General features: G+C 38.5%; 1 protein-coding gene across 3 annotated transcripts in view; it reads right to left on the reverse strand.

The window, feature by feature from the left end:
* Nucleotides 1-406: 406 nt before the first annotated feature.
* Nucleotides 407-22278, reverse strand: part of micu1 (mitochondrial calcium uptake 1) — a 130688-nt gene continuing 108816 nt past the window's right edge. For all 3 annotated transcript variants that reach the window (XM_073025386.1, XM_073025384.1, XM_073025385.1), the window contains 3 exons: nucleotides 12450-12558; nucleotides 8281-8370; nucleotides 407-2451 (listed from right to left, as the gene is read on the reverse strand). In XM_073025386.1, the coding sequence (XP_072881487.1) occupies nucleotides 2291-2451; nucleotides 8281-8370; nucleotides 12450-12558 (360 nt within the window). In that variant the 3' untranslated portion in view covers nucleotides 407-2290. The remainder of the gene's footprint in view (nucleotides 2452-8280; nucleotides 8371-12449; nucleotides 12559-22278) is intronic.

Here is a 22278-nt window from a genome sequence, read left to right on the forward strand (position 1 = left end):
CAGTACTGGAGTGAATGGATGGTTAGAGCAGTTTTCCTGAATGGTGTTCAGCTTTTTAACATCATTGCAATTCACTGTAAAATTGGCTGAAGTTCCTCACTCCCCAGTGACACAAGTTCATGATTAAAACTGCAATACCTGACCTCCCTATTACAGTACTTAATATTTACAATCACTTGGTTAAGGTATTTTTGTGAATTTTGGCAAGAGATTGAACACTCTGTGAGCATTTTTTCCCCATTTCAGCTAACAATTATACACACAGCAGACAAGCATCTTCAAAATTTTCAAACAAAATGTCCACATTTTCAGTTAGCTGAGGACTGGTAAAAGTCAGATTAATAATTCACGGTGAATGAGACACAAAATAAAAGTGTTATCTCAAAATAAAGGAACAGCAACAGACTTTTTTTTTGCTTTGTTATTTATTTATTGAAGAACTAGCTGGAAAAGACTCCCTTCTAATTATTGAGTGAATATTGAAACAGCACTGGCTATTCTGCATATAAAATACAAATCAACATGTTCAATAAAATGGTAAGACACTGGAGTGTCATATAAATGTATTGGTTTGTCAGCTGATGTTGCCAGTAATTTATTGACTTCTATATTGGTAGCAACAGCAAGAACTGCTTGAGCAATAACGCAAACACAAATCCATAATGTGCATCAAATTAAAACTGGAATGGGAAATTCTAGTCAAAGGACTGAGAGAAGAGATGTTGATGAAACACTTGTCAGCAGATGTCAGACCTAGAATTAAATACTGTAAAGTGAAACCGCAGTTTCAAATCATTTCTAAAGATTTAAAGCATTATATTTTATTTTATATCAATGCCTAAAAGAAGCAGCCTTATAAGTGAGAAATTCTTACTGATAAACTACTCTTTGGGAGAAAAAGGATGCAGATAATGGTTCCACGAAGTTCCTATCTACAGTAATCACAAAATTTCAGATCATTCTTGTGGTATATCTGAGAAAGAAATATGATGTAATAGTTGACATGATCCAAGTCAGTGAAGAACAATGCAAAAAAACAGGGATTCACTGAACACTAGTTAACATGAAACACTAAAACCACACAACCTTTCAGTATCAAAAGTGAGTAAAGATACTGAGTAAAGATCATCAGGTACAAAGAATCTGCCTAGTGAATGTTTGCCTTACCTGTACCAGTCAACTTTGATTTCATGTCTCATTTCAAGTATTGAGCTGACAATTCGAAACCAGCTGTCCTCAACAGAGTATCATCAGTTACAAGAGGTCTATTTAAAATAAATCATTTTATTTACCACTTCTGGGCTGCACCACAAAGGGAAATTTGTATTGGACTGCCAAACCTTAATTCTAACCACATTGTCTTTCTATTTTCTAAGCTTACAATATTCATGCAGTGATATCAATAATCTGCTCTGCCCAGTTCTTTCTTTTGCTGCAGGTTGGTAGTGATTCGCTCCTTTGGACTTTCCACTACTGATTTGGATTTACAAACACAAACTTTTACTGGATGCAACACTCAAGTGCATTTGTGTGCAGAAACCATGCATGCAGAACATGGACTGACAGCACAAATGTTTGAGTGAAGGGCTGTGGTTAGAATATTGTTGGAGCAACAACATCAAGAATCTCTTATCTAAACTTCAAAGCTTACAATGGGGGAAGTCAATAAACACACTGCAAACTTACTTAGAACTGGGCGAGTATCTCCAAGCCTTTTAATACTTGTTGCTTCCCCATGTAATGTGGCCAATAAAATGGGGATTAGGGCAAGATGGTGATTCAAGTCCTGATATACCCACCTCACACTGAAGAGCAGTAGTACCACTCTGAGGAGTCTGATGGCACAGGTTCCATGAAAGTGAAATGCAGCAGAGTCAGGAATGTCTTGAATCTAACAATTCCTAAGGCACAATGCATGTGTTTACATAAGAGACCTTATGTGACCAGAAGCTATGAAATGGGCTTACATTCATTTCTTTGATGGATTGTGAGCATCATAGTAATTTAACCTTTTAAGCACATTGGCTGCAAATGGCTCAAAACAGATTTCTGCAATCTATCAACAGTTCAGAGTAAATTACTCCTTCATACCTACTGGGCTATATTTTGTGCTTGACATGCAAAAGTACCACATTTTAAAAGAGGACGTAACTTAATTGGAAAATAAAGCCCCAATAGCTCAAACATTCCATGAATTAAGGCATCAGGACATCCTAGTTCAGTCCTCAGGAGATAAGATGCCAAAGATGCCCAGGGTTGATTTGTAACTGAGTCATAACTATATTTTTCTTTATTTGGATAGATAAGGCAAGTCCCAGGCAGTCTCCTGAGTGCATTTCCACATTGCACGCATAAGCCTTGTGAAGCCTGTGTCCTTGGGTTTCTCCAGTCCACGCATTAGTCGTTGCTTCATAATGGAAATGAATTCCTTGTTGCTTAACTCACCATTACCTGAAAGACAGTTTCAAACCTCTATTAATAACTTCCATCATTAGTCACACATCCTGGCACTGACTGAATACATTTAACAAGGAATCAAAATCTCCTTGATTTGCTATGAAAATGTTCAAAAACATCATTAGCAGAACTGGAAAATTCTCCTTCTACTCTTACAGACTGGCAGGATGCAATTATACAATTTGATCCAAGTGATTGGATGAGCTTAGTGATGTATGGAGCTAGCAGAGATTTTCTAAACTCTGATTTGAATGCAAATACCTACATTAATTCCTATTAACGAGCACATAGCTTCTCCTGAGTGTTAGTTTGCCTCACTGGAAGTGTTGTCAATTCGAATTTCAAACCCAATTGAGGAAATGAATGTACAACTGAGATCGACAATTCAGTGCTGTGCTTCGGGATCCCACGATTAGCATATTGCAGCTTTGAGTTAAAATGCTCTGGGAAAACTGTTCTCTCACTTTATGGTTCTCCCCTGTGATGAGTCTATCTGAATTGTCAGATTTTTTATATTACAGGATTACAGTGGGACAGGATCCGTTTTGCTCCTTGCTGTACCCCAGGTTCTGAAAACAGTGGCGACATATGCTCTGCAAATCTGACTACTGGAGAATCTTGGAGTGCAGTCGATAGTGCACAGTTCTTCTAACCTTTTGTAATTCTTACTATATATTTAATTGCTTCAGAATTTATTTACCTCAACTGCTTTTATGGCATTTCCATACAACTTCATCCACAACTCTATTATACAAAGCATTCCTGAACCTGCCTGCATTCTCCCCATAACTGAGAGAGTTTACTCTGGTTACTTGCCACAGCCTAATCGGTCCTGTGATTAAGCTAGCCTTAAGTTGGGGGATTGCTGGGTGGCGTGGCTCAAAGGGCTGGAAGGGCTTGCTTTGCAGCGTATCTCAATAAGTAAAGTTTTACAAGTTTCCATCTTGCTCTTAAATTGCTGATTCATTGTTCACGTCCACTGGTATTTTATCCCTTCCTTACAGTGAATAGAGCTGATATAGATCCGTTCCATAGTGACTGAGTCATAATCTGAACAGGCTGTATATCTATGTTAAATCAGGCAACAACACTGAATGTTGCTGCACCTGGCTTGGTTAGTCACCCTCAGTTAGAAGTACTGGTTTAAGGTAACAGCCAATAAACACAGAGGCTCACAGAACTAATTTATTCTCCAGTAAAAGCTGCCTGCTTTACTGACCAAATGTTCTTACGGATGTGAGCTCTGGGTTTCTTGTAGAACTTCTAGCTTGCTTAGCTAAATGGTGTCTTGACTTTTACTGAGTATTTTTTCCTTGATCATTATTCCTTCAGATACATTGCAATGCTCAGAGGCAGCCCTGCAGAGAATAAACACTGGGGCAATCTTCCCAGAGTTTCTCATATTTAATGGATTGAGAAACAAGAGATGGAGTTAAGATCGAATAGTGTTGTCAGCATGCAATTTATTTAATCAAGATTTTATGGTTAATGCTTTTCATTATATTGTACATTTTAATGGTGTTTTTATCATTCTGATTCTAGTAATGAAAACATTTGAACAATCACTGTAAAAATGAACTAAACATATTCATGTTGGAATGATATAATGTGATCCTACAATGGTCTGAACTAGTACTGGAAAATAAATGGAACTGAAAATAAACTGAAAGGGCAGCCAGGTGAAAATCATGAACATTTTCTAAAAAGGGCAGACTTTGTTCACAAACACAAAATGCTGTCTGACTTGCTCAGGTCCTCTAGCACTTTGTTCAAGCTCCAATGAAGCATTCATTTATAAAGTGAGTAAGGCATGAATATGGATTGGTAACCAGCAAAAGGGAAAACAAGCAGAGAATTACTCTGACATTCATTGCCTAACATTACAGAGGGAAGTTAGCACTGACAAGGAGAAGCAAAGGTCACGGATAGGGAAGCAGCAGGATTTGCACTTGGGCTGATCATAGAGACAACACCAGGCATTGGATGTTGATAGCAATCTAGACTAGGATCAAGCAGTACACCTGTGTTCCAGACGTCGGGATATGCTTAGCATTGTGAGGAATCCTCGGGAACAGACACTGAGTTTGTACAATGAAAGCTAATGACCGATTTTGTTGGGAATTAGAGAAACAGTTTTAGATGGAGAACAGAGTGGACTGAGTCTCTAAAAGATAAAGCAGTGGCAAGAAACATATCTGATCCCCACTTTAAAACCTTAAGACACAGGAACAAAATTAGGTCATTCAGTCCATCATATCTGCTCTGCCATTTGATCATGACTGATTTATTTTCCCTCTCAAACCTCTTCTCCAACTTTCTTCCTATAACCTTTGATGTCCTTACTAATCAAGAACCTATCAATCTCCACTGTAAATATATCCAATGACTTGACTGACACAGATCACTAACAAATTGATGAGCTGGCCTCTGCAATTTCTAAAAGAAATGCATACACAAAATAAGACTGATAAAGAGACTACAAATCAATACACTAAATACAACTGGGCAGCAGGATGAGAGGGGATTGGTTCAAGGTTGTGCAAGGCAAGTTTAGAATAAAGGGCTGCAATCAGTCAGGAAGACTGACTGAAGGTGATAGACTCAAATTAGACAACTCCCAGGTTAAAAGGCCAATGTTGCAACAGACAACACCTAGACTCTAGAGTTTTTAAGCTAATTGTTAATAACATTACACACGTTAAAAAGATCATGCCACAAGAGTATAAGTAATTCTGCAGAATCTCAGTCCAAATTGTGCAGATTTAAGACATCTCAATGTGTTAAAACATTAATGTGCACTCTATGTGTAATTGATTATTTAAAATAGGGTATAAAAGATACAATTCAGAAACAGGCACAAAGCATAAAAGTTTCTTGTACTAGGATTGGATTTTCGCTGCTGGTTCTGCTAATCCTACCAGCTAACAATTTCAAAAAGGCAGGTACTGCCTGGTAGCTTAACAATGCAATTTCTAAACCTGCAACCAGAACATTCTTGTCAGAGAGCAACAGAAATAAAGCATATGTTCCAGTTCTGACGAAAGGTCATTGGCCTGAAAAACAAACTTTTTCAGGATACCAGGTCATTCTAGGTAGTTTCAGCATTTTCTATTTTTAATTTACAACATCTATTAGTAATAAACCCACACAGAATTTGAGCTCAAAAGGATAATTTTATATTTCTCATGCATTTTGCTACTACATATGGTAATAATCTATTGTTAACTTAAATGTACTGTGAGGCCACGGGAGATTAAGATTCCCACTGCTGGAACAGAAAACAGGAAGACATGCTTATGTTAACCAAATAACTCAAATACAATGATAATTATACTTCAGAACATTTAGATGAGTTTAGAGCAGGAATAGGACTCAGAATCTTTGTAAAGCTAACTCACTAAAGGAGTAAAGAACAGTGGGGTTACACAAGTAATTGCATGTCACGTCAGAGTCCTGATGCAGAAAGAATACATCAGATAAATATTTTTTTTTAAAGATTGCCAATTTATGAGCAAACCTGACTGGCTAAATTGGTGAGAGTTCCAGCAAACCTCCAGTAACAGGGCCAACGTTTAAAGAGTTGGACACACAGAGTGCGTGGAAAATGTGAAGGATTTATGGTCATGTTAACAGCTGGGCTCAGAACACCAGGAGTTTTTACTGATACCCAAGAAACAGGCCCTAATTCAATTAGAAGAGGGGAATATGAGTAAGGCAAGAGGGACATCTGTATCTGGATATATAAGATCCCAGAATTTCCTGGCGACAGCTGTCTGCTGACATGTGCCATTTCCCTACATGAGTTTATCCTCAGTGAATCTTCAAGTGGCAAATTCCTGAAATAAGCCAGCTCGAACCTTGGCAGGCCTTCTGGCTGTAGTGCTATAATGTGGCTGGTCTAAACAGCAATGCTTTGACATTAGTCTCAGTTTTTCATACTTACAACATCTGGCTCTACGTTGGCTCACGGAGTAACACCATCAATTGTGTTTCCCCATTTATTTCCCTGTACCCTATTGTCTTACGTTTCTCCATCATCACCTCCTGATTCTCCCAACTCAACTGCATCTACACCAGGGGTAATGACAGTAGCTAACTGGCCTATCAACCAGAGGAATTCATGCTGTCAAACTTCAAACATATGGCAGTAGAAGGTGGATCACTAAACATGTGAGAGAGGAGCGCTATGTGCTACATTATTGTGCTGTCCACAAATAAAATGAACGTTTATGAATATCAGACATTCAAAAGTTTCCAAACTTAATCTTCCATTAAAATTATTTTTTTAAAGTTTCCCCAGCTGATTTAAAAAAAACTCTACATTATTTGTTCCTCGTGTTTATTTGAAACTTGTCAGTTTTTCACTGAAATAAATGAAGTTTCCAATTTCTTGCTGGGTGTAGCTTGGGAAAGTTGGCACCCAGTTGCAGGATGCTAAGAGGCTTTCAGTGTTGAAAGAGTCAGAAGATCTTCGGCAGTCTCCACAAGTTTAGGCTTTATTTATTTGCATACAATTGTTCAGGACGGCCAAGCTTCCCAACATTTAATTAGCAGAATGCTGGCAATTTCATTGGGAACAACTTGCCACCCTAAGGAAAATACCAAAGGTTGACCTACACTGAGTGGCCACTTAATTAGGTATACCTGCTCATTAATGCAAATATCTAATCAGCCAATCATGTGACAGCAGTAGGCCATTCAGCCCTTCGAGCCAGCACTGCCATTCACTGCAATCATGGCTGATCATCCACAATCAGTACCCCGTTCCTGCCTTCTCTCCATATCCCTTGACTCCGCTATCTTTAAGAGCTCTATCTAACTCTTTCTTGAAAGCATCCAGAGAATTGGCCTCCACTGCCTTCTGAGGCAGAGCATTCCACAGATATTGTTCAGATCAAACATTAGAATGGGGAAGAAATGTGATCCAAGTGACTACGACCGTGGAATGATTGCTGGTCCCAGATAGGATTGCTGATCTCCTGGAATTTTCACACACAACAATCTCTTGAGTTTACAGACAATGGTGCGAAAAAAAAGTCCAGTGAGCAGCAGTTATGTGTGTGAAAGCACCTTGTTAATGACAGAGGTTAGAGGAAAATAGACAGAATGATTCAAGCTGACAGGAAGGTAAAAGGATCTCCAATAACTCCATGTTTAAAAAGTGGTGTGCAGAAAAGCATCTGTGACTGCACAACGAGTCGAACCCTGAAGTAGATGATCTATAACAGTAGGAGACCATGAACATACACACAGTGGCCACCTTATTTGGTACCGGAGGGACCCAATTTTCTATACATGGAGTAGGAAATAGGAGTGAGATTTGAAATACTGAGGGAAAGAATAAGGAAAAGGTTAAAAATTTGGGGATTAAGGGACATAGCCTCAAGATCCGGGGAAGTAGATTTAGGACAGAGAAGGGGAGGAACTGCTTCTCCCAGACAGTGGTGAATCTGTGGAATTCTCTGCCCAATGAAGCAGTGGAGGCTACCTCAGTAAATATATTTAAGACCAGATTGGATAGGTTTTTGCAAAGTAGGGGAATTAAGGTTATGGGGAAAAGACAAGTAGGTGGAGATGAGTCCATGGCCAGATCAGCCATGATCTTACTGAATGGCAGAGCAGGCTCAGCGAGCCAGATGGCCTAATCCTGTTCCTATTTCTTATGAAGCAAGAAAAGAGTGGGGAAGTAATAGTGAAAAAGATGGAATAATCAATATAAATTTGGATTGTGATGCTGAATGTTTTATCTCCAAACTAATGTCAGAAGAGAGGCTGTGAAATAGAGTAGACTGAAGCAGTTATTAAGATTTTGGATTCACCCACCATCAGAATCAAACAAAGCAAAGACGACATCACAAACGTGATCAGAGAGTTCCACTCGTGCCACTGTCCTGGCAACCTGCTTCATGGTCACTGTTGAGAAAAAAGTTCAGATTTTTGATTAAGTACTCTAAGCTTTACGACTATAATTTTAGAACTGCTAATGGGTCTACAAAGCTTAGACAGTGAATCCTCAAGATAAAATCTGTTCAGAAACTGCTTAAAATGGAATAGAAACATACATTACAGTAACAGGAAAGCAGTTTCCCCATTTCCCATGCCTTCTTTGCTCTTTAGAACTTCCAACATTTTTTTGAAGATTTGATAAGTAGGCTTCAGTTGCATTCCATTGTACAGTATTGCACAAGTTCAATATTCTTTTGGTGAAGAAATTTCTCTTCAGAGCCCTACATGTCTTACATTGTACCCCTAGACTGTAATTCCTGGTTCCAGGTCTGCCCATCGTCAGCAACATCCTTTCTGCATTTATCAGATTTTTATAATTTTCAAGTAGGTTCCCTCCTCTTTATCTAATCTCTTGTTTAACTGTCCAATTATCGTAATTCCCCTTCATACCCTGCCATTCGAACTGGTTTTTACTACGTAGCAAGATGAGATCAAAACAGAACACAATTCATAAATGAGTCATAGAACACAGTAGCAAAGCAACAGAGTGGCATCATCAAGGCCCTGTATGATTACAGTAAGCTACCCAAGCTCATCCTCAAATCCTTGCAACATGAAGCCTAACACACTTTGGTTTTCATAATAATCTACTGCAACAGAATAATTATTTTGTTGAGTGACGTACACAGACATCTATTTAGCAATGCAACCCCCCTTTCCAAATCAATTGCTAACCTTATATTTATCCATATTAGAATGTGTCTGCTTTTTATTTGCCCATTGAGTCTACCTAACCAAATCACACTGAGGCCTCTCCATCTCCTCCTCCAATCTATATATGATAAAATATGATCTAGTGTTATGGCATCTGCAACTTTTAATTATCCCAGCTTAATAATTAATAGTGTGGTTTAAATACTGAACTCAGTGATACCTCATGAGTCACTGCCTATCACTCAAAAAGAACCCATTTATTCCTACTCTGTTTCCAATCTGCCAACCAACTCCCAATCTCATGTGCTTTAACTTTAAACATTACTCTCTTAGGTGGAATCTTGTCAAAGAATTTCTCCCTCATCCCTTTTGAGATATATCCACAAAAAAATTTTCAAACACAATTTCCCTTTTGTAAATCCATGCCGATTTTGACTAATTCCATTTCTAATTTCCAGCCTCATTTTTTCCTCACAAACAAGAGAAAATCTGCAGATGTTGGAAATCCATAATGCTGGAGGATCTCAGCAGGCCAGGCAGCATCTATGGAAAAGAGTACAGTCAATGCTTCCACAGGACTGCTGAAGGGCCTCAGCCTGAAACACTGACTGTACTCTTTTCCATAAATGCTGTCTGGCCTGCTGAGTTCCTCCAGCACTTTGTATCCATTTTTCTTGTTTTTTTAAATGAATAATGCTGTTACATTAACTAAACTTCAAAATCCACTGGTTCAGAATCTAAAGAATTTTGCAAAATCACCACTCAAGCATTCACTATTTCTAGGGCCACACGTATTCAGGGATACAGACTACTGGGTCACTGGGATTTAACAGGTTTCAGAGCTATTAATTTTCCTGACACTATTTCTCTACTAATACAGATTTCCTTTACATCCTCAACCTCTCTGGACCCTAGGTTTCTTAATGTTTTTAGAAGTTTATTTATGTCCTCTTTTTCACGGATAAACCAAAGTATATGTTCAATTAATTTAGCATTCTTTGTCCATCATTATACATTTCTGTCTTCATGAATCTTTTCTCTTCACAATGTAAAGAAGTTTTTACATTCAGCTTTTGTTGCCTGCAAGCTTCCTCTTATGTTTTTAACATTGTCCACGTAATTATTCCCTTGGCTCTCCTTCACTAAGTTCTAAACCATTCTCAGTGCTTAGTTGGCAGCTTTCTTGGACAAATTAATACGTTTTCTCTTGGGTTAATACCATCTCTAAATTCCTCTGTTACCTACAGTAATGAACAGAAGATTCTACTTCAGGCTGGTAATGTTAACTTTTGAATCACAGAAGGACATAGCTAAACAATTCGGTTGCTCATTTCTATTAAGACCCCTTTGAAGTTTTGGGACAAGCTCTCATAGTCACTAAATCTTAATATGCATTTACTTGGCAACTTAAAATGTATTTCCATAGCTCGGCCTCTAATGCTCTACCCAAATATCCAATCATGTTATGAATCATCAATTTGCCTTCTGTCTTTCTGAACTGTCTCACAGCATTCAACTCCTGTTACTCACAATAACTTTCCACACAGTTCACAATCTTGTACACATTCTGTTTCTTTTTCCAGGGTTTAACAATCTTAGTTTCTTCAGTCCTGCCTCATAAAACAAACCCCTGACATGAGGGAGATCAGATTTGTTTACCATGACAGATGATGCACTTTGCGTTATAGTAAGTGCAACCAGAATATGATTCAGTACACCATATACACAGTAGATTCTGCAGATAAGGAAATCCAGAGTAACACACATGCAAAATGCTGCAGAGACTCAGCAAGGCAGGCAGCATCTATGGAGAGTTAACTTTTCAGGCTGAGACTCTTCAACAACCCTGAGTTCCTGTAGCATTTGTGTGTGTTACAGGATGCAGTACTCTGCCTTATCACAACACTCCACAACAAAATGCGTGTTCAACATTCCACTGACCTTGCTAATAGATGGTCTATGTTTTTGGCTTTGATGATAGACATAAACTTTACATTGAAATAATAAGTAAAGATATAAACGTGTTTAAACAAATACACTGTAACTGTTGATAATCTTGGTTTCAGAACACATAAGTGTAAGCTGCTTATACAAGATGGCAATCAGAAATGGGAGTAGCTTTTAAAATTATGTTTTGCAGGAACTGAAACAAAAGTAGTTTGGAATAACATTCAGAATCTTGGAAATACTTTGATGTTGGCTGCCTTGTTGAGTATGACTGGTATTTACTGTTTTTGCTTTATATTTTCAGTAATTTATAATAAAATTTCAATATTATTTTTAATCAAACAGTTCTAATGATTGGGGTATAGAAGAACACAAGAAAAAAGAGCAGTAGTAGACACCAGTTCCCTCAACCCTGCCCCACTATTCAATATGATCAATGCTAAATCTATGCTGTTTTAACTCTTCTTTGTTAGCTCTCTATAACAGTCAATTGCTCAACCTTTCAGAGATTACCTACCTCCTTTCATCTTTAATCTAACTCTCTGGTCTCCACCATCCTGGAGAGCAGAAAATTCCAGAGATTCATAACCCTCTGAAAAAAAGTTTTAAATGTCTAGTCCCTTATTTTATAGCTATGTCCTCGTTTATGACTCTGCCATTGGTGAAAAGATCCCAACATCTATCCTGTTAGGCTCCACAGGATCGTATATGTCAGAACTATAAAAACGGTGACATCCATGTTCTGCTGAACCACGGAGTAGATTTAAATTCACAGTAAATACATGATCAATGTCTGTGTTGACCATGAAAACTGATCGCACATGCCTACACGTTGCCCATATCCCTGTAATCCCACCCTGTTCATGTTCTTGCCTAATTGCCATTTAATGTTACTATCATACCTGCTTCCACCACCTCCCACGACAGCGTGTTCTAGACATCCATTATTCTGTATAAAAAAAAATTACCTCACAAAAAATTAAACCTTCCCCCCTCACCTTTAACCTATTTCCTTTAGTATGTGACTTTACACTCTGAGAAAAATTTACTTTATTAATGCCTCACAATTTTCTATACTTCTAGGCCACCCCTCCGCCTCCGATACTCCAGAGAAAACAATCCGTTTATCTAATCTCTCCTTACAACTATTACTCTCTAATTCAAGCAATATCCTGGTGAACCCCTCTTGCATCCAGTCCAATGACTCCATATCTTTCCTGTAGAGTGGCAGTGGAGGGGGTCCAGAAGGGGGAAAAAAACAGACTTTTATAATAAAGTAGTAAAGTATAGTAAAGTTAAGGAACCAACGAAAGTGGAAAGCAGCATTAAATCTCAATCAGCATTAACTATGCATGCAAAGATCATATTCAATTAGCTTATTGTACCTTTATCAATGGAGGCCCCCGCCATGTGATAGAAACTTAGTGCTGTGTCCACATCATTGATGTTCTTCAAGAAAGTGAAGAAATTTTCAACCTCTTCAAATGTAATGCCCTGCAGAGAGAGGGAAAAATTATTAAACTGATGGAATTCTATTGTTTGTAGAGGGTAAAAAGCCATTTAATCCATCTAAGTCGCTTTTCTTCTAGTATAACTTAATCATAAGCCTTCCATCTTTTACTTCTGAACTCCTGTTTTAAATAAAAGTTTCCTTCCAACCCCAAAGTCAAAATCTGTTCACAAAAGATTCTGCAGATGCTGGAAATTCAAAGTATCACACACAAAATGCTGGAGGAACTCAGGAAGCTGGGCAGCATCAGTGGAGAGCTACAAACTGTTGATGTTTCAGTCTGAGACCCTTCATCAAGAGATCCTTCCTACAAAAAGCTGTTGTCAATGTCTATAATCGCTCATGCTATTTAATGGAATTGCATTCCAGCTTCCTGACAAGGTGTTACCTTGGAACCAAAGGGAGGCAAGCGCAGAAATTGGTGGGGCTCTAGCATAGATATTTAAAACATCCTTAGCAACAGGAGAAGAACCAAAGGATTAGTGGATAGCCAGTGTTATTCCGCTATTTAAAAAGGCTCTAAACAGAAACCAGGAAATTATCGGCCAAAGAGTCTGACATCAGTTGTGGGAAAGGTATTGGAAGGTATTCCAAGGGACCAGATATACACTATAAGTATTTGGATAGACATGGACTGTTAAGGACAGTCAGCATGGCTTTGTGCATGAAGGTCAAGTCTAAACCATCTTAGAATTTTTTGAGAAGTTATCAGGAAAGTGGATGAAGGGAAGGCAGTGAATGTTATCTACATGGACTTTAGTAAGGTATTTGACGAGGTCCCGCATGGGAAGCTGGTAAAGAAATTTCAGTCGCTCCGCATTCAGGATGAGGTGGTAAATTAGACTGGAAATCGACTTTGTGGGGGAAGCCAGAGCATGGTCGTAGATGGGTGCCTCTCTGACTGAAGGCATATGAACAGTGGTGTGCTGCAGGGATCCATGCTGGGTCCTTTGTCATCTATATCAATGATCTGGGTGATAATGTGGGTAACTGGATCAGCAAATTTACAGATGACACCAAGATTGGGTGTGTGGTGGACAACAAGGAAGGCTATCATGGCTTGCAGAGGGATCTCCATCAGCTAGAAAAATGGCAGATGGAATTTAATGTAGACAAGTGCAAGGTTTTGCACTTTGGTTAAGATCAACCAGGGTAGGTCTTACACAGTGAATGGTAGGGCACCGTGAAGTGTGGTAGAAGAGAGGGATCTGGGGATACAGGTACTCAATTCATTGAAAGTGGCATCACAGGTAGATAGGGTCATAAAGAAAGCTTTTGGCAGGTTGGCCTTCATAAATCAATGTATTGAATACAGAAGATGGGATGTAATGTTGAAGTTGTACAAGACATTGGCGAGGCCTAATTTTGAGTATTGTGTGCAGTCCTGGTCACCTACCTACAGGAAAAATGTAAACAAGGTTGAAAGAGTCATCATCATCAGCTGCCATGCCCAGTTTGAGCTTTGACCGCCATGGCCCACACAATCCTGTTTCGGGTCAAGTGGATCAATTCATTGGTGGACAGAGTGGACAGCCAGCGCCTCTTCCCCAGGGCACCACTGCTCAGTACAAGAGGGCATGTCTTTAAGGTAAGGGGAGGGAATTTCAAGGGGGATATTAGAGGAAGGTTTTTCACTCAGAGAGTGGTTGGTGTGTGGAATGCACTGCCTGAGTCAGTGGTGGAGGCAGATACACTAGTGAAGTTTAAGAGACTACTAGACAGATATATGGAAGAATTTAAGGTGGGGGGTTATATGGGAGGCAGGGTTTGAAGGTTGGCACAACCTTGTGGACCGAAGGGCCTGTAATGTGCTGTACTATTCTATGTTCTATGTATTCATTTCCAGTTCTCTGGCTGCTGTCTCCATCATCATTTGTCTTTGCCTTCCTCTTGCTTTCTTCCCTTCAATCTTTCCTATAATTACTGTGCATTCTAACTCCTCTTTCCTAAGCACATGTCCAATGAAGTTACATTGCCTTTTCATGATCTCATACATTATTTCTCTTTTTGTGCTTGCTCTATTCATGACATCCTCATTAGATATTCGTTTCATCCATGATATTCTTTGCATCCTCCTCAAAAACCACATCTCTGCTGCTTCAATTCGTTTCCTCATGTTACTAGATATTGTCCAACATTCTGAGCCACATAATTGGATAAACGTAACATTTCAATAGTCTGAAGTGGGTTGTCTTGCCCAGTTTAGTGTTGGTCAGTATACACTTCATTCTCGTAAAGGTGTCTTTTGCCATCCCTATTCTTCTTCTGATGTCCATGTCGCACCTGCCATCTGATGTCACCCAGCTTCCTAACTAGTAAAAGTTCTGTACTTGTTTTATGTCTTCCCCATTTATTCTCAGTCTGCAGATAGGATTTTCCTTCTTTTTGGATATCACCATACATTCCATCTTTTTGCAAATGACAGATAGACCCATTTTTGCACTTTCTTCAACAACTATATCAATTAAGTTTTGTAGTTCTTCCTCCATACTTGCAATTAACACAGTGTCATCCGCATATCTGAGATAATTGATGTTTTCACTGCCAACTTTGATTCCCAAGATGTCTCTCTTTTTTTGTAATATTGTTTCACTGTACACATTAAACAAATCAAGGGAGAAAACATATCCTTGTCTAACGCTTCTCTTGATTTTAATAAACTGACGCACTTCTCCATCTATTCTTACAGTGGCAATTTGTTCCCAGTACAGATTTCTGATTATATGGAGGTCTTTCGAAGCTAGATCTAGAGTTTCCTGTAATATTTCAAATAACTTACTGTGCTTCACTTTATCAAATGCTTTTCTGTAGTTGATAAAACAAACAAATCTTTTTGCACTTGAATAGCTCATTCTGATAGTATCCTTAACATCAGTATCGCGTTTCTTGTATCTTTGTCTTTCACAAAACCACACTGCTCTTTACCTATTTCAGCTTGTACCTTACTTTTAGCTCTTGTCATCAAAATTCTTAGAAGTATCTTGGTGATATGACTCATTAAACTTGTGGTCCTATGTAATTCACATTCTATTGCTCCAGGTTTCTTAGGAAGAGTGATAAATACTGATTTTTTTCATCTCTTCTGGTATTATTCCAGTCTGTTAAATGTCATTGATTAAATCAGTAAGTTTTTCAATTCCATAATCTTCATGGGCGATAATTTGTTCTATTACTAATTCATCAGGACCTGCTGCCTTTCCTTTCTTCATCTTATTTATTCCATTATGAACTTCAGATTTTAAAATACTTGGACCTTCAATGTTCTTCGTAATTTTTGGTTATTTGCCTCGATTGTCTTCAAACAATTCCTGAATATACTTAGTCCATCTGTTCATAATCTCATCTTTTTCCATGATAATGGTGCCGTCCTTTGCTTTCAAAGATCCACCTGAAGAACAGAGGAGCTTTTTACCAGTGATATTCTTGATTTGTTAATGTAACATTTTTGGATCAGTAATAGGGATTCTTTCAAGTTGCTCACATTGCTGGTTTAACCATTCTTCTTTGGTTTTTTTGACATAAGCTTTTAACTTTTTTATCTAAGGACTTATATTCTATAGGATTTGCTTTCTCCGTCTCCTTTTTTCCATTAGATTTTTGATTTCATCTGTAATCCAGTTATTCTTTGTGCTTTATTTCTTTTTTAGGAATCACTGACTTTGCTGATCCTACCAAGACATCCTTTAGATCATCTTGCTGCTGTTGTTGTGTGATACATTTTGTGAGATTGACCATGGTTTTCTTAGCAAATAGATTCTAGGAAACCTAGTATCTAGAAAGTGGTTTGCTATTGCCTTCCATTGGGCGAACTAAAGAAATCGCCATTTCTCTTCCCAAATGTTCATCCGCCTTCTCCGTCATAAGTTCAGTTACTAAACCTACTTGATCTGCCATTGGCCTTCGCTCTTATCCTAAGCAGGAACCTTTGCAGGTGCTACCTTTCCAGGTCAGAGCAGCTGGGAGCAATGAATGACTAAGGGGTAACTCCACTTTCCCCAAAACTCTGAAAGTCCAAAATCAGAACCTCGTCGCCGGTTGCAGTTTAGAGTCATACCCAGGACCCGTTGAAAGAGTACAGAGAAAATTTACAAGGATATTTCTGGGTCTGGAGTTATAAGGAAGGATTGAATAGGTTCAGGCTGTATTTTTTAGAACGTAGAAGATTGAGAGGAGATTTGATAGAGGTATACAAAGTTAGGAGGGATAGAGGCTTTTTTCACTGGGACTATAACCAGAGGTGATGGCTTAAGGGTAAAAGGTGAGAAGTTTAAGCGGAAACTTCTTCACTCTGAGGGTTGTGAGAGTGTGGAATGAGCTGCTAGTACAAATGGTCCATGTGAGCTTGAATTCAATGCTTAAGAGAAGTTTGGATAGGTGCATGGATAGTAGCTATGGAAGGCTATGGTCCTGGTCCAGGTCGTTGGGAGTAGACAGTTTAAATGGTTTTCAGCATGGACTAGATGAGCTAAAGGGCATGTTTCTGTACTGAACTGTACAGAATTATTTCTGTAAATAATTTTTTAAGCCCCATCTTTATGTTCTACATCCTTTGGAGGCAATTTCTTGCCTCATCTTCAAACTGGATTGAAGAGTACTGCGATTTGTGCCGTGTACTCCTCACACCATTGTGAATGGCACAGATACTCAAGGTGCAGATAAAAGTTCTCAGTTCAAAGTAAAGTTTATTATCAAAGTACATATTTGTCATCATATACAACCCTGAGATTCATTTTCTTTCAGGCATACTCAATAAATCAATAACAGAATAATAGCTGTAATAGAATCAATGAAAAGACTGCACTAACTTGGGTGTTCAACCACTGTGCAAAAGACAATAATTTATGCAAATACAAAAAAATAATAATAATAATAAATAAATAAGCACTAAATATCAAGAACATGAGACAATGAGTTCTTGAAAGTGAGTCCATAGGTTGTGGAAACATTTCATAGATGGGGCAAGTGAAGTTATCCCCTTTCAGTACTGATGGTGCTACCGAACGCATGCAACAGCTCACTGCTAGTTAAAAAGTTAAGAAATCCAACAAAAACATCACTAACAACACCTTTTCTGTGATAAATTGTGTTAAATTATCACTGCAAATAGTGAGGGGGCGAGCAATAGTGAGGCGAGTCCAGACATCTAAACGGTGGCCCAGCTTGGAGGCAATAGCCGATTTCGCTCGCTCTCCATGATGTCCACACCCTTTTCCAGGACGCCAGAGCTCATCACTGTTCTGTTGGTAGGTCAACTTAAACGCCAGCCCAGACAGACTGAAAGGGCCGATTTTGCTCGCTGACTGCGATGTTCATTCCTCTCTCCAGGACGACAGAACCTATCACTGTTCTGTTGTTTGGTCAACTTAAACGCACACCAGATAGACTGAAAATATAGGGTGTTGGCATCCGAGACGAGTGCCGATTTTGCTTGCTCTCTGCAAGGCTATGAAGACTGCCCCAGCTGCAGTGCTTCATGCCCACTAACATGACAAGCTGAATAAAATGAGGTTTTGGTCTTACACTGGGGTTTGGATCTATTGACTCAATTTGGTTTGGAAAGTTATTGTTCGCTTCAATTGTTTGCATGATTTGTGTTTTTTTTTCTTTCTCTTGCGCACTGGGTCTTTTACTTTTTTCTTTAAATGGGTTCTTATGGGTTTCTTGCTTTGTGGCTAAATGTAAGCAAACAAATCTCAAGGTTGAAATATTTATACATTCATTGATAATAAATGTACTTTGAATTTTTTAATACCAACAATCACCAGAGCAGTGACTTGATCCAGAAAGGCACAGAATTTGCAGAAAATTTCTGTTCTTTAATTTCAGGGTCAACTCTGCACTAATGATACTGCCATTAGTAGCTATAATCCCATGAGCTAAATTCCCCTCCTCTGTTCCAATCCCCTTGTCACTCAAATATCCTCCAAACATACTAACTTTCTACCAAGTCTTTGGTTGTTTCTCCCCATACTTTATATCAGAATGAATTTTTCTTTTTCATAACAGATTCTGCAGATTCTGGAAAACTTGAACAACACTCACAAAATGATGGAGGAACTCAGCAGTCAGACAGCATCTCCACCTCATTTCTTTCCAGCCCTGTTGAAGAATCTTAGCCCAAAATATCAACTTGTTTATTTTCCTCCGTAGATGCTGCCCAACTTGTTGAAATCCCCCAGCACTTTGCTTATGTTGTATTTTTCTTTCATGACTTTCCAATGAACCTCTGTCAAAGCCAATAAGTTCAAAGCACGAAAAATGACAGTCACTCTCTGTATAAATGTTCATGGCCTACAAGTTGTTTACTAAATCCTTGGTTCTGAGACTGCCTGCTGCCAACTATCATTAAAACTTTGATGCTAACATACCAGAAGCTGATGTTTTTCCCAAGAGGAAAACAAGAAACAAAATGACAGAGGATGTTCAAAGTTCAAAGTAAATTATTATCATATATGTTGCAATATACTACCTTGAGATTAATTTTCTTGCAAGCATTTAAGGAAAGAAAGTAGAACAAAATATTATTTAAAAAATTATACTTAAATAAAGTCTGACAAACAACCTACATGCAAAAGACAAACTGTGGAAATAAAAATATACTGAGAAAAGGAATTGTAAGAAGTTCTTGAAAGTGAGGCCATAGGTTGTAGAATTAGTTCAGAATAGTGGTGATTGAAGTTATCTGTGCTGGTTCAGGAGTCTGATAGTTGTAGGATAATAACTGTTCCTGAAACTGCTGGTGTGGGACCCAGAGCTTCTGTACCTTTGATGATTTTAGGGAAATGAAGTTACAGCCTGGATGGTGGGGGTCCTTGATGATAGATGCTGCTCTTCGTGTAAGTATGCTCATTAAGGGAGAGGGCCTTGCCTGTGATGGACTGGGCTGTATCCACCACTTTCTGTAGACTTTTCCATTCCTGAGGATTGATATTTCCATACCAAGCCATGATGCAATCAGATAGGATACTTTCCCCTGTGCATCTATAGACAATTATCAAAGTTTTTGTTGACATGCCAAATCTAAGCAAACTTCTAAGAAAGTCGAGGCACTGAGAAGGCAGCTGTTTGAGAAGTGACAGAGATATAATATAGTTTCATATAGTATAATACAGAAGCTCCCAAAGAGAATCTCTGTGCAGTAAGGTAGTCAATCATGAAGGATATTAGAGAAGAGATTCTCAGGAGATAGTGCTATGTCAGTATTTTTAGTGACAGAAATTCAGATAAAATTGAAACATTGTAAAATATAAATGAAAATTCTATCTAGTGCCAGACTGGCATTCTATACAAACTATCCATAACTAATACATTAAATTTGACAGCGATTGTTGATGTAAACAATGGCTGGACCGTGCTCAGTCTGACCCTGGATTTGTGCTCAATGATCACCCAACCCACCCCATCATGTATAGTGATACCACCATAATTGTACTGACTAATTGCAGTCAAGCATCGGCTAAATGACTTTGATCCCCAGTTCTACTGTAATCTCGTGTATGAATAATGGGCCACGATTGTTAACCGGGGCTCCCAATCATATATCTCAGGGCCCTGCCCCAGAACGCCTTAAAGTCTACGAGTGTTCCTATTGTCAAAGGCTTGTTTCTGTTTTTCGGTATCTCTGTTAGACATTTAAAAACAGCTGAAAATTATTTAAATTAAATATATGAATAAAATTTCAAATCCCCCCTGGTACTTTGAGACAATCGGGCAAGTACATGAATAGGAAAGTTTTGAGACATATATGCCAACATGGGCAAATGTGACTAGCTTAGGTGAGTGCCTTGGTTGGCATGTACAAGTTGGCCTGAGGAGGCAGCTTCCATGCCGTAATACTCTCTGACTCTCACTATAACTACCAGCATTACACAATTTAACATAATGCAACCCAATTTCAGAATATCAATGTGATTAATAAAAGATGCAGAGTAGATTAACAAAAAATGTTGTCAGGACTTGATGGCTTATGAAGTGGGATGGGAAAGGCCAGGCTTGTTTCCCTTGGAGCAAAACAGGCAGAGGGGTGACCTTATCGAGGTTTATAAGATTATGACAGACACAGATTAGATGGATGATCACTGTCCTTTTTTCCCCAGAATAAAAGTCCAGTACTAGAGGACATAGGTTTAGCCGGAGAACCCGAGAGACAACCTTTTCCTAGGGGTTAGTGGGTATATGGAATGAACTGCCAGAGAAAGTCGTAGGTGTGGGGATAATTATAGTGTTTAGAAAACATTTGAACAGGTACACAGATAGGGAAGGTTAGGAGGGGTATGGGCCAAATGCAACCGGCTCAGGAAGGCATCTTGGCTTACATGGATGAGTTGTATAACTCCATGACTGTGATATCACTGCTTTATTAGAGTGCAGCCAAAAACTGTCACTGGTTCAAATATCAGACAAGTAAATTCAACTGGCCAAAGCTCCATCGCTGTGAAATATTTTACCTGGTATAATGTAATTCTCGTTAATACAATGTGTTTCTCGACACTTTACCACAGGAGGTCATAGTGATGAAATGATAGGAATTTGCTGGAAATGGAACACTGATACTTAAGATGATTTATGGCTCTCTCTGCATTTTACCTTCCTGTTTCTGTATTAATTTTGGTTAATTGTTTTAAACAGGATGCTATGGATCTCTCTTCGGACACCAGAGAGCTAGGCTCTGTGCATCTCTACATTCTATATTAAGAAGTTTCTAAAGTAATTATGGAAAATGGAACATCTATCAAAACTTTACAAAATCAAAGTTGTATTCTAGCACCAAAGTGTTGCACTAAAATGCTAATTCTCTTTTATTATTGAAAACACCTCAGCATACACAAGCACCATTTGCCCAACAATTTAGTTTACAAAAGGAGGAATTCCTAATAAATAATACAATGGATAGCAGAATCTGAGAATCCATGTTGATCTACCTTTATTGTGAAATGGAGAAACCACAGAACCAAGTTTTAAAGATAAGGTGGCAGGTCATGCTGTATTCGAGAAAATGGGTCAATAGATTTCTCTATGTATTGGTGCCACTTTGAATTAAATAAATATTTCTAAAAGTGAAATGCCATAGGCACAGAAAAATAAAGATATTTTAGATAGACAAAATAGCAAGAAAAAGCAACAGAGTGGCACAGAGTCAGGATTACTGCTACACTGCTCCAAAACTCCTAGCTTCAGGTGCTGTCTGTGGAGAGTTTACATGTTCTCTTTGTAGTCACATGGGTTTCTGAGGTCCTTCTATGTTCCCAAGGACGTGCTGGTTGCGAGGTTAATTTAGCTGTCCAATTACTCCTTGTTAGGCAAATGGCAAGAAAGAAATCAGTACAGAGTTGATGCGAATGTGAGAAAAAAGAAATTATAGGAAAAGGTTGGTGAATGGGGGTGATACAGCGACTTGATGGAACAAACAGCTTTCCATGTCATAATAAAATATGAGCTCATATACGTAAAAAACCATAACACAAAAGGAGCAGGTTTCAGTTAATCTACCTGGAATCTCAGATTCCCTACTGTTTTCTTCCTAGATCTGAGTGTTCATGTTTGGAGAAGGGGAAAGTTTATTGAATAAATGCAGATCTTCATAAAATTCAAATCAATGAACAATAATCTTTTTTCTTCAGTGGAAGTACCGGTAGTTGAGTTCAAACAAAAGTAGGAAGCAGTGAGAGTGCTTCTCAGTTACGTAAATACAGCTTAAATTAGGT

This window comes from Hemitrygon akajei, chromosome 21 (genome assembly GCF_048418815.1).
Source record: "Hemitrygon akajei chromosome 21, sHemAka1.3, whole genome shotgun sequence".
Classification (NCBI taxonomy): domain Eukaryota; kingdom Metazoa; phylum Chordata; class Chondrichthyes; order Myliobatiformes; family Dasyatidae; genus Hemitrygon; species Hemitrygon akajei.